Genomic DNA, 13,429 nt, shown 5'->3' on the forward strand with positions numbered 1-13,429 from the left:
GATTATAGTTTAGCTGCTACCTAGTACCTAAAGCTAGCTAGCATAACAGAACCGACTCTTAACGGTCGTCGGTCGAGTTGCATCATGGGTAACGTAGGCACCACATTTTGACATGTAAGAAAATGAGTGGAATCTATAAGATGATATCTATTATTTTGAATAGTCATAATTTCACTCCCTGAGGCAACAGAGAGTCTTTTTTGTTACCTATGCACATTGTAATATATTGACAATGTTTCAGATGGATCATGAAAAGCTGAGGTGGATAATGTTGCATTTTTGCTTTACTATTTATCATCTCAGTTTTAGAAAAATGTGAAGTAGAAATGTCGCTATTTTACTCTACTACACCATAGGTAAAAGCTGTGCTTACAATATGTAGCCAGTTAAAACTATCATGTATAAAATGAATAATATTCATTGTGCAAGCAGTCTTCCATTTTTATATAGTTTTGGAATGGAAAAGTGCAGAAGATGTCACGCCCATCCTTTCACAAACAAAAACAACAAATGAAAATTAGACTAAACAAAATTACTGAATTATTTCTGAAAGAAACAAGCAGCCATATGTTTGTCATGATGATGCAACGCTTTTAATGTATATCATAACCTTACAGTAACAAAATAAAAATGTACTTGGTGTTTAAAAATAATATATTCATGTTGTTGAGGATTCAATTCTATTTAGATTTTTTTGATGATTTTAGTTACACTGCATGAAATGGAAACAACATTTTAAAAAGCGATGTACAGTACATACGATTCATTCAGTTGTGACAACATGAAATACATTTTTGTAAGAAAATGGAACAGCAACAACAGAAAAAAACGTCTTGACATAAAGTGCCAATAGGAAATCAAGTGCAGATCTTCAGTGCAATTGCAGTCATACAATCTGAAAGAAACGTTACATTTTGAGTAGAACAGAATAATCTTCAAAACCCAGTTGACCCGCTAGAGTTAGAAACTAAAAACTAAAACCGCCATCCAGTGGCATGCAGTGCTGATATTTGGTCAACATCTTATAAACTCTGATTTTCTTTTCTTTTTAATGGCTTCAGAACTCTATGTAAAGTTGGTCACATTAACTTGCTTTCTTCCTGATATAGGACTAAACTATGCTTGTGGTGTAGGCCAGGATGTAGGTCAGTTTTGGGGCTGGATCTCCTGCTGGCATCAGGGATCTACCTGGCGGGCAAGAAGGGCGACAGTTCTTTCTCGTTCCAGGCCAAAGTATTGGGACTCTGCTTTTCTGCTCCTGTGAGGGGTCACAAAAATACAGTTTTAAACACATCCATTTCAGTGAAGTAGCTGGTCCCATTTTCTAATATTTTAAGTACCACATTTATATTTGGTAGTGATAATGTAATGTTACGTAGTTTCCATTGTCCATTTTAATTTGTTGCAGTTCCTACAAAACTAAGTCCATCCATTTTTTTCAAAGGATTTTTTATCCATTAACTCTGCAATTGTAAATGTTTGTAAATGATACTGTTAATGTGAAGAATCTGCAATTTGGTAAAACATTTTTTTAACAACCTGGCAAGCTTCAGTATATAATTTATACATTTAATTGAGTCAATGTCACACCTTACAACCCTGTCCACTATACCTTACTTAAAAAATGTATCTCAAATTAAAAGTAAAGGCTCACTTTATTTATTGCCAGTAACATTTTTATCATTGTAAAAATATTTCATAGCTTTCAATTTGACGTCAAAACCAAATCTTTAAGAAAAAAGTTGTAATATTTTGCACCTCTTTTAAAAAAAGTGTAATAGCAATATTGATTCATGGATAGCAATGGTATTTGGGGAAGGCCGACATTTTTCAATGTTAATACTCTCAACTACATTGATTCTAGTTACATATATGTAAACTAGAGCTGAAACAGTTAGTTGGTTAATAAGTTCGTCCATCACCAGATTTTTTTAATTTTACATAATAATGAAGTGAAAATATTTGAGTTTTGGACTACAACATTGAAGACGTTGCTCAGGGTTTTCTAAAAAGGTTGATAAACATTAATAAACTTAATATTGAAAAAAATCTGGTGATGGATGAATAATGAAAACAATCATTGATTATAGCCCTAATGTTAATATTATTTTCAAATCTAATCATACATTACCTTGTCTGTGACTGAAACAGTTTGTTTTCCTGGTAGAAACAGTGAGGTGGATAAGTCAATCTATTATAGATATCTTTCATATAGCAGGCCCACAAACATCTGTTCCACTTACCATTGCAAGATGTAGAGTCCAATCATTATAAAAATAGATACAATGTCCACTGTAATCCATATTATTTTGTACGTAAGAGGCGCCTGAAACACAAAAACAAGCCCATAAGATCAAGGCTCATTACATGTTTTGGAAAACATTTGAATAAACTTGTTGGATCTAAAACAAAATAGTGAAATAAACCGAAAAGGTAAGTAAGTGAATCATGTGCTACTGTGCGTGTATTATTATGTATTAGGCCTACTCACCATGACCCAGTTTGGCTTTTCCATGTCTTTTAGGAGGTGGCAGGAGTTGGTGGTAACAGAGCTGGCCCCCGCACACCACAGCAGAGAGAACAGCCAACGCTCATTAACCACCCACAGGTTCACCGTAATGTTCCTGCCCTGAGTCTCCCTGTCAGATATAAACACAGCGTTTGAAATGTAGAACTTCGCTCCGATTACAGTGTAAGTAAATTAAAAGATAAATATGTTGGAAGACAGGAAAAGCAGGACATCATGCGTTTGCAGGTCTGTATATGTATGTTTGTCTCTGTGCAGTATAATGTATGGGTGCATGTATGTGCATGCAAATGTAGGCTATTTATTACGCTCCTGTGGCCCTTGTCTTTACTTCCTTTTTGGTCAATGTATTCGCTGTCAAAGTGTTCTTATAACATCATGTTTGCATTTCTATAAATACAAATATCAATAGCAAATAGAAATCAACATTAAATGGTTTTTATTCTTGCATAAAAGGCGAGACAACTACAAAAAGTTCTGTACACTTTCAAACTTAATTCACATGGACTCGTTTTATGTAGAAGACATGAAGCCTGTCACATTACGTTACATGTACAGTAAGTTATTTCAGCACTTGAAAGGCATTCCATTCCTTAGCAATTTTTTCAAGGATTGTTTTCTCATCCATAGACATTTTTTTGTTATCCTTTTCCCTGGAAGCCATTCCTGTGTCATTTTATTGAGTGCCAGCAACATGTCTCGGCCTGCTGCACATACTGTTAATAACACACTACTTTGCATTAGCACATAGACGATATGCGTGTATGTAGTTCCATATGTATTTCTTTACCTGATTTCATTTGTACTGAACTTGCTGTATTTCAAATTAAGGTGGTTCCCCTCTTCGTTAGCCATCTCACTTTCGTTGTTATAGAAATGGATGAAGCCTGGAGCAGTCTTATTTACATATTCTCTTCCAACTGGAGGAAGCCAGAGGATCTATAAAAAGAAACAACAACTTAACAAAATATGCATTATCATTAAATATTTCAAATTCCATCAGATGCATCAGAATTAGACCTACCAGGCTTGGGTCAATGCCAGATCTCAAGATGGTGTCGACTGTGGCTACTGTGTCATTTTCCTGGTTTGGACTGTAAAGGTCAAATATCACTGAGATGTTGTGCTGCTTGGCGAGGTCGAGGAGCTGACGTAAGGAGGGTATGGTCTGATTCCTTGCCGTTTCCCTCTCCTCTTCTGACAGCTTTGACACTGACTCGAAAGGATCTGTCTGGAAAGCCAGAGCGCACTTCCTGTAACTGTTGCATGATACCACATCAACCTTTAAAAGTGAGTGTGAAGATAAGCATGTGTCACAGCACGGCCAGCCCTTACCTTTATGAACCATTCGCCTGCATTCAGACTCTGCAGTTCCTCCCAGGTCAAGTCTGCGCTCTGGTTGAAGTCCTTGTTGGGGAACTTGTCTTTAACATTTGTTGTTCTCCGCAGGAACCCAGACCGATTGTCATGCATCAAGAATGGAATTCTATCTTTACTATTGTAGAAAAACAAATTTAAAAAAGCATCTGTGAGGCCGGAACAATCCCAATTTTAAAGGTACATTGAGTACTTCATGACCCTCTTTGACCTCTGTGGGCAAATAAGACACTCTTGAAAGGAAAAACATTGACTGAGCAACACAAAGCAACATAGATCAGTCATTTGAATTGATCAACAACCAGATAGAAGCTGATCAAATGATAAATGTCATGCTACTATAATATGTAACATTAGCATCTATTGTGGGGAGGTGGACACCACTAGTCAAGTAATATCCCCAATTGGTTTATGGTCTATGGTTTTTAAGCCTCCATATTTGCGTTTTGGCCATCTCCATCTTTTTATTTTTAACCAAATACAACACAATAGGGTTCAGCTAAGTACAATTATACACTGAACAAGACTTTTTCAGGCAACTGAAATGTTAGAATTACATTTCATTAAAGTTAACGAGGGACATCCAAACGAGACAACATAGCTGTGATCAAATACTGTAAAGCCAGTATTTATTTCAACAAAGAGAAGCCTGCTATACTTTTGTCTGATCATTGTTTTCAAAATAAATACAAATATTTTCCATCATAATATGTCAGCTTTATAATTGAAAACTGTATTTGTGCAGTAAAAAAAAAGGTAAACTATAGCAAACACACTGAGTGTTCGCTATAGTTTACCTTTTTTTTTGCTTTGGTGCTTTGGTGCTTTGGTGCTTTGGATCTGTAGAAATCACTGAAATCACTGAAATTCATCGTACCTGAGCTGTACGTCTGTCTCGAAGGCTATGACGCCGCACGAGATGCTCTCGTTGAACGACATGATGGTGTTCTCCGGGGCCATCTGAATACAGGGAGGACAGATGGGTGAGAGACATTCATGGGCTTAAGCTAAAAAAATAACCTAAAGCAAACCTCACTTTTACAGCTGTAACATTCAGCTTATTGACAGTGATACAAGAGCACAAAAAGTAACAGGGACAGAATTGCACAGCATATGGGGCTCTCACATGATTGGACATGCACTCACAGCTGAGCCAATCATATCAGTTTTTTGTAGGTCACAACATATCAGTTCTCACACTAGAACTCCCAATTGCCACCGGACAGAAGAAAATCTATATATCTTCCGTCACAAACTGAAATCCTGTTGACCTGTTTTGCTTGTACCTTTGCCATTACATTTAACAAACACACACACAAAAATGTCAGTAAAATAATTTAGCCCATTTGAAACTTATGCACTACCACTTCAATGGATTGGCTTTTTCGTAGGGAATGTGTGTGCATCCTTGTTGTATCTTTATGGGTTATTGCAAGTCACTTTGAATAAAAGCGTCAGCTAAATTACATATATTTGTGGGGGAAACTTTTGAAGGAATTGGAGTCAGGACTCAGAGAGACACGAGGAGAGCTGGAGTTTTGATGTCAAACACTGAGGGTTTATTTGGAGCTTCGGCCGGAGAATTGACAAGACATGTCACGGGCCACGATCTGACCACACGGTAGAGATGCCAAATCAATTCTGAAGAACTCTTCTGTAGTTCCAGGTTTGAACTAGTTCAGAGTGTAATAATCAACATTCTTCAATAGATAGACTAAACAGCTGAGGACACTGAATCACATTTGTTGTTGCATATGGCTCGGGTTAATCTACACCCCGAGAAGGATGTGTTCCAGGTGTCCCACAACAATAACTATCTCTGACAGAGAGTTGCCCGGTCGTAAACTGGTAACAACAACAAAATGCTAGGGCAACCCCTCCTTAAGGGAGATAGCATGCTGTCCAAGGCTGGGCATCTGCGTCAGAGGGCGAGGGAGGACATGCAGGGCAAATTATTCCCTGACAATATTGTAATGTAAACTCAACATAATTATATAGTTATAGTTGGAGAATAAATGACAAATTGATGTTCTATGGGTGTTATGTAGCAGATATGTTTTGGCTTGGAGACTTTCTCTCCAAGCAAGAAAGTGAGAAGCGTATTTCTCTGAATGTCAAATTATTCCTTTAAATTATCACTAAACTGCTCTCCTCTGACTACACACACAATATTTATAACTGGGATGGCAGCTCATTCCAACAAGATTATTGTTGCTAAACTGCCTGATCCGTCCACATTTATTGTAAGAGAGCAATTTCAAAGGCTCAAGATATTTTGACAGTCCTCCATATCCTCTTCCGGGATTTAGAAGATCAAAGGTCAGATAAAACGGGGTAATCAATAGTTTTTTCCCTCGTCCACCAAACGGGTAAATACTCATGAGGATAGCTGATGAATAGTTTCCAAAAGAACTGTTGATGGATGATTCTATAGGTTACTTGAAGTATTCATGTTTGTGTTATTTGTTTTACCTGGCTGCGAGACACATTTCCCCTGAAGGACAATACATTTAGAGTTGAAAAACAAGTTGAAAAGAATTGTGTGTACGTTTTGGGTGTTGTCAAGTAAAACAGGATGCTCACCATCGGTGCTCCGCGGTGACCAATCAGCTTTGGTTTTTCAGGTAATTCAGCCTGCTTTATCAGACAAGGAGACTGGATGATCAGGGGACACAGGAAGATGGCTGCTGACAGCACCACAAATACTGCTCCAATCAGGAACTTGGACCCTGGTGAGAACAAAAGTAAAACAATAAGGCTTTCATTTTGAGTTGTTTACACCAAGACTTAACAGAGAACCGGTACAAAATCCCTTTGAAAGGGTGAGTAAATAACAAGCAATGTTTGTTCTGTGGGAGTGTAATGCATATCGTGCTGTTCCAGTCCATGTTTCCTATTTGTCCTTGCATGTATTGACACATGAATGTTTCGGTACATATTTGACAAAAACACCGTAGGAAGAGAAATTAGTAGTGACAGCTTTGTTGAAATACACATCTGTGTTTCCCTCGCTGAGTTTCATGAAAATTAATGGGTAAGTTTTGGGGACACAACTCCATAATTAAGGGTGTTGCCAGTTGTGATACAGATATGTATATCTGTGTCCTCTGTCATTTATATAATACATTTTGATTCACTCTTTCTATCAACCTATAATGCATCTCAAAATAGACTCTTTAAAAATACGTGTGTTTGGCCATTTTTGTGTTGATGAAGGAACACATTGCTGTGGTTCTTGTTATTTTATGTAACATCTGAGACATACATTTTTCTCTGGCTGCGTGAATGCCCTTGAAGACGAACGAGGACAGCAGCGTCAGCGCCCCAACAGCACCAAACTGCAAGAAAGGAGCTGTGGCCTGTAGAGAGGCCGACGTGCACATCAAAAACTTGCTGTACAATGACAACTACGTTAAAAACAACAACAGACATTTACACTTTGACATTATATTATTCCCTTACACACTTTCTGTACCTGGAGTGAAAGAGGAATAGTTGGCCATTCTTCTGACCATTTCCAAGAAATTCCTGTCAATCCCAACGCCACGAAAATCACACCAAGAAATAACAATATCTGAGGACAGAAAAAATAAAAAGCATAATAAACAATCTCACCAACCAAAGCATAATTGTTTTAAAAAAAATTGAGATTTACATGTTGTTGATACCTTGTGCAGCCAGTGTAAGTTGAGTGGTTCTCTTAAGGCAACTTGGAAGAATGCAAATAGCTGTAATGAAATATATTAGATTGTAAAATTGTTTATGAAAACAGTTTATGGTACCTTTCCTCTCTAATCATTAGTGGATACACTCTACAAAGGTTTTTACTCAACCCACCAAATCTGATACAAGGCAATAGCTATTTAATGTTTCCTATTTAGCTTTTATAATCATACCATCTCATGCCAGTATTTACCAGCACTCTGTATTATTCTGCAACCACGGTACCACAGTATTTCAACATCACAGCTTTATTCTATATTCTCACCAGCAGCAGAACGCAGTAGCTGGTCATCACTGCGGAAATGATGATGAGCACCATGAACCAGTTCACCCATAGTTTCAGATTTTGGAAGCCCTGCCTGAGAACAAAAGAGGGCAGCGCAGGGTTAGCAGGATAAAGGTCACCGATAAAGAAAAGAAAAGAAAAGAGAGGACTCTGGACTTTTGAGCTAGATTCCATGTGGGCTATTTGTTTGTATGTTGGTGATCACTCACCAGTTCACATCTTCTCGGTCATTATAAGTAACCAGACAGATGTACATCCAGCACAGGCAGAGCAGGGACACCAGAGCCACATATGATAGCCAACAGCATGCATGCTAACATGAAAAGAACAGGTGAAATATTATTCATTTTCACACTTCTAAGCTATTTGGTCGTTAATCAAATAACATCTTTTGTATTCTGTTTGTGATCAGAATAAAGTATGTGGGAATGGATACCAAAGGGAATTTGATCTGAGAAGACAATGGAACAATTTCAACATTTTTTTATGATTGCTCTCTCGCTCTTCAATCTCGTGACAACTTCACACAAACAGGTCCTTTATGCTCCTTCGCCATCAACAACACACCTCTACCCTCTCATTCTTGTAAATTAAAGTCCCCAACATCCTCCTCCCCCTTTTAATCCTGTTCCAGATTTAAAAAAATAAAAAACCTGTTTGGGCCTGCAAGGATTCTTCTTTTTGTTGGCACATATATTTCCTTACCCTCATGACATCCCTATCTCCTGTAGGCTGCACCAAGTTCCTTCTATCTCAAGTCTCCGCTGGTTGACTGTCAGCTATTTGTTTCAGATGTTCTCTTATCATTTCATTACATTTGGTTTGTTCATGTAGTTTGTATGCTTGTTTGTATGCTATCATAAAGTGTCTTGGAGAATTTAGAGAGGTGCTTTACAAATACAAAATATTATTATTATTATTATTATTATTATTTTACAAAGTCCATCTTTTTTAAGCTTTCTGTAAAAGAAAAAAAACAGCAATATTTCTGAATTCAGTCTGGTGGAATGTTAATCCCTGATTACAGGGATTTGTTTGGAGTTACGCCCAATGAAGGAACAAAAGAACCTGAAGAAGGAAAAAGGTAAAGTGATTTTGGTCAATTATTTCAGAACCATCACATACGGACAGTATAAGGCGGTGACAAAGGAATGATGAACATCAATGATTCAAACTTCCATATGGTCATTTAATAACTTAAATATAAACATAAATATGGCTAGAAATACTCACTTTTTTGACCTTACTTTTCCAGTGGCAGCTATATGCGACCCTGCAGCACACTTTGCTACAGCTTTCTTTTCGAGGCATCACGTCTCCTCCTCATTCACAGTGTAGGAGGTACAGATCCTGTTCACTCTGGACAACTGATACATGCAGCCTGAAGAAGGATGGAGGAGCCCAGCGCTTTCTGTGGATACCAAGAAGAGGCCCCAACTCATTCACTTCTTCGAACCTACGAAGTGTAAAGGAGGGAGAAAAAGACGACTGTGACAGAAAGCAAATGAGGGGAGGGGGTATTAAGGCGATCCCTGCTCAATAACCCTCACAATAGAACCAGTGTGCAAAATGGGGTATCACCACTGGCAGCACTTACAATAGCCAACACCATGGGGTATTGAGTAGTGCAAAGACTGGCCAGTGAGTGAAGTCACACTATTGGAGGCTGTGCAGCACAAACATCCACAGTGACAGGCACATCCATGCACAGAGAGAGGGGGCGGAGGAAACAAACAGTGCAAGTAAAGAACAAACTGGTTTTTAACGGACAAAGTGAAGAGAAACCTATTTGGAACTGGATAATGATTTTAGAAGGGGTAGATTTGGATGATGCCATGCTAAGATGCCATAGCCAAGATACCTCAACTTGTTGGGGCAGATCATTTCACAGTTGTGCCCGGTTTCGTTCCCCCTTTAGACCTGACGTGGGTGATTATACATGTTATTTGTCACAACAATACAGGCATATTGAGCAATAAAAGTTTCTGTTGTGATGAGGTTTCACACGACCAACTGTTTCTTGTTGGACTTGATTTTAGCGGTGGGTTTTTCCCACAGTCAAAGCCTTCTGGGTATTGAGCAAGTGAAAGCTATAGGGCATATATAGAAAAAGCAGGTAAACGAGGTCTTGAGGAATGAGCTTCTGCTAAATAATTAGGAGATTCAAATCTAATTTGTGCATGTTTCGACAGATCCACAGGTGTAAATGCTGCATGCATGAAACATAAAACACGTTTTCTAAAGCAGACTTAATTTACAGTACAAGGAAGTTATTAAACCGGAACTCAATGTTGAGTAAAACTGTTGTAATTGAGATCAAGCCGAGTGTGACAAAAGAAACTGAAATACAAATGTCCCACTTACAATCAAAGCACCATGAAATTCTTCTTTACAGTTGAGTTCCTTACAACAATGTTTTCATGACCCTGCCAAAGACACTAGCTGGAAGCCATCACTGCTTAATATTTAAATATATGAATTCTCACTCTTATTAACCAACTCATACATAAGCACATTTAATACATGCTTCAAATGAGGAGTCTATATCTTAATACAATAGATAAATCAACATGAACAGCACATTGTGGTACCTGCATTGTGAATCAGATTAGACGATAACAAGGAGACACACCTTCTTAATCTACTCTGCCACTTTACTCTGTTTGGCAATGTTAACTGAAATTAGTCACAAAAATCTAGGGCGTTAATCAAAGCAAAAAAGAATAACGACAGAGTACATGCCCAAACAGATTTGTTTACACGATTTATGTTTATAAAACAAAGTATAAGATAAAACCCATTAATAGTCAATGTCACTCTTCCTTATGCATACCATCATGCAGCTGAACTTCCTCTTGAAAAAAGAAATATACTGCTTTGTGGGGACTTTCCTTATTAGAAAATGTTTTGCCACCGATCATCAAGTTTTTATTTTCATTTTTTCTAATCAACTTCCCTCTTTAGTATCTAATTTACACATCAGAAATCCCTTAACAGTTGTCAATACAACGTGAACTAAAATCATTTCAACCATCTGCATCCAAAAACCCACATCTAGTGCTTTGTTTTTATACCTATCTTTTAATTGTATTCAGTGTTGTAAACATGTATTTCTTTTTCAACTGACTTGGAGTTTATCATTTGATATAGTCTTTTACCCCATTATTTCCCTGTAAGCTTCTAAAAGGTGCAGCAGTTGGGTATTCAGGCTTCCTTTTGATTTGTTTTCCTATATTTATTGCTTTTTTCTTTGCATTCAGTTTGGTGTGTTTATGAATTTTTAACTAGCAAAGAGTGAATGGTGTCAATACCAAGTTGTGATCTTGAACAATTAAATAACAAATGGCTAAAATGTTTACAATAAAAAAAGTATGCCATACTATATTATTAATATATATAAATGATGATGTAAAATGATTGAAAACTTCATAGTGGTTTACATGTGACAAGACAGATACCCTCAGCTTTAAGCCAAAATGTCCTTGCAGAAATTGCGATGCTGTACCTTTCTACTTGAATCTTTTTAATCCTTTGCATCAAGGGCACAAAATCCCAAAGAATGAAAAGAATTCAGGAATTTAATCATACCGGTGTTATAAAAGCATCTGTAGAATCTACCAAATCAAGAGACTCACCATAAATTACACTGCTTTGTTAAATTCCTTCGTACTCCCTCTCTCCGTGGGAAAACCACTCTGACGCTTCCACTCTACTTCTCCTGCATCCTTTCCAATTTGTGAGTCGCAGAGTGAATGTGAATGGTACCAGATGAATGGGTGCGAGGACAAAGGGGTGTAGCCTTAACGGAGAGGGAGGATCCAAACAGTTCCACTAGGTAGGCTTTAATGTAAACTCACTAAACCTGTATCTCTCTACACTCTCTGAGAATACTTCTGCTCCACAGGATCCTCTTTAACAATTAAAGCCCTTAAAAATGACTGAAAGGTATTTTACGACACCAAATATTGCTTTTGTCCAATTAGCCTTGTGTTGAAAAGCCCCACATGATATATTCTAATTTGTTAATGTTATTCTTATGTTTCTCTAAATATTCCGAGGGATATGATTTAATTTTTTTAAATGTATTAATCATTTTTCTGTCTTTATTTCCTTATGTATCCCAACGGCTTTTTTACTCCAATGGCTCTAGTCAGACTTTAAAACATTACTCAATAATCACAGTGAACTTTCGAATCAAATAAAACAAGATAAATGCATGTTGTACTTCAAAATGTTTCAAAACAAAGACCCGGTAAATGTCTTAGGCACACACAAACCCAAGCATGCCTTTGATGGGAGCTCTGCTGGCACTGGCACGTGAGTTTAGAGTTTAAATCAATTGTTGATGAAATTCCTTTCATCTAATCTCATCTCTCTTCATTTAAAAAAAACAAAACAATTATTTCCTTCACAAACTAGAGTCAACATAGAAGAAAAGTAACTAAGTAAACTATACGAAGTATTACTAGATGTAAGAAGGCCTATGCTATGCTACAGTCCTATAGGCCTACTTTACTTGAGTATTTTCATAAATGTCAATGACAAAACATGGAAAGACTGTTGATCCCCAGGGGGAACTCACCAGCAGTTTATAAAGCAATTAAAATGAACCCTACTTCAAATAGCTGAAATTAAAGTGAAGTATATAAGTACATTTTGGTATTGTTATTTATATTGAAGTAGATGATCTCACTTCTTCCACCGCATATAAATAATGTATTTAATGATACCTTGATTAAAGTAGAACTATATGTTGGTTTTATTGAGGGCATGTTGTCCATCCATCCATCCATCAATGCATCTTCTCCTGTTTATCGCGGAGGTAGCAGTTCCCCCAAACCTTCCTTTCCCTGGCCACATCAACCAGCTCTGACCGGGGGATTCCAAGGTGCTCCCAGGCCAGTGAAGAGATATAATCCCTCCACCTGGTCCTAGGTCTACCCCTCGGTCTCTTCCCAGCTGGACGTGCCTGGAAAACCTCCCTAGGGAGGCGCCCAGGTGGCATCCTTACTAGGTGCCCGAACCACCTCAACTGGCTCCTTTCGACGCGAAGGAGGGAGAGACAGCAAGCGCATTTCGTGGCATCTGCGGGCAGTGGCAAGTACTTCCGGCATCTGCCACAGAGGCCGCTACTCCGTGGTATCTGTGGCAAGTATATGCCACAGATGTGGTATCTGTGGCAAGTATATGCCACAGCCACAACTTGCCGTGGCAAGTAAATGCCACAACCATGCCACAACTTGCCGTGGCAAGTATATGCCACAACTTATATATGCCACAACTTGCCGTGGCATGTAGGCTATATGCCACAACTTGCCGTGGCAAGTAAATGCCACAAGTTAAGAGTTAAGAGAAGGTTTACGGTAGCTGCCACTCGCCTTCCGTGGCAAATGCTGATATTTAAACCCGTATTTATCGCGTAAAATGTCGCTGTTTTAGCATGACTTTATCGGACTGATCTGTACACAAGACTGATGATCTGTTACTGATGGTCCGATCATATTTTTCAAAAAGAT

At 38.0% G+C, this 13,429-nt stretch overlaps 1 protein-coding gene across 3 annotated transcripts; it reads right to left on the bottom strand.

Moving 5' to 3' along the window:
- Positions 1-570: 570 nt before the first annotated feature.
- gdpd2 (glycerophosphodiester phosphodiesterase domain containing 2) lies at positions 571-11,680 on the bottom strand. Of its 3 annotated transcripts, none has more exons than XM_079672880.1 (16): positions 11,549-11,680; positions 9,147-9,369; positions 8,123-8,226; positions 7,893-7,986; positions 7,573-7,632; positions 7,380-7,478; positions 7,170-7,263; positions 6,488-6,633; positions 4,782-4,864; positions 3,863-4,022; positions 3,552-3,758; positions 3,318-3,466; positions 2,492-2,639; positions 2,244-2,326; positions 2,132-2,160; positions 571-1,258 (listed from the first exon to the last, which is right to left on the bottom strand). In XM_079672880.1, exons 2-16 carry the CDS (start codon positions 9,222-9,224, stop codon positions 1,185-1,187), a joined length of 1,608 nt encoding a protein of 535 aa, XP_079529006.1. In that variant the 5' UTR covers positions 9,225-9,369; positions 11,549-11,680; the 3' UTR covers positions 571-1,184. The 3 variants fall into 3 exon arrangements, with proteins under 3 accessions (XP_079529006.1, XP_079529007.1, XP_079529008.1); XM_079672881.1 differs by having other exon boundaries at positions 9,147-9,324; positions 11,549-11,676; XM_079672882.1 differs by lacking the exon at positions 2,132-2,160.
- Positions 11,681-13,429: the final 1,749 nt, after the last annotated feature.

The sequence above is a fragment of the Notothenia rossii genome, assembly GCF_949606895.1.
Source record: "Notothenia rossii genome assembly, chromosome: 3".
Taxonomy (NCBI): Eukaryota; Metazoa; Chordata; class Actinopteri; order Perciformes; family Nototheniidae; genus Notothenia; species Notothenia rossii.

What these genes read in the sequence shown, in the direction of transcription:
- gdpd2 (XM_079672880.1), bottom strand. Translation starts at nt 9,224, where the DNA reads ATGCCTCGAAAAGAAAGCTGTAGCAAAGTGTGCTGCAGGGTCGCATAT. An exon ending in GGAAAAGTAAGGTCAAAAAA is followed by an intron (nt 8,227 to 9,146) that starts GTGAGTATTTCT and finishes TTTTCATGTTAG; the next exon opens with CATGCATGCTGTTGGCTATC. An exon ending in AAAAGCCAAACTGGGTCATG is followed by an intron (nt 2,327 to 2,491) that starts GTGAGTAGGCCT and finishes TTTGTGTTTCAG; the next exon opens with GCGCCTCTTACGTACAAAAT.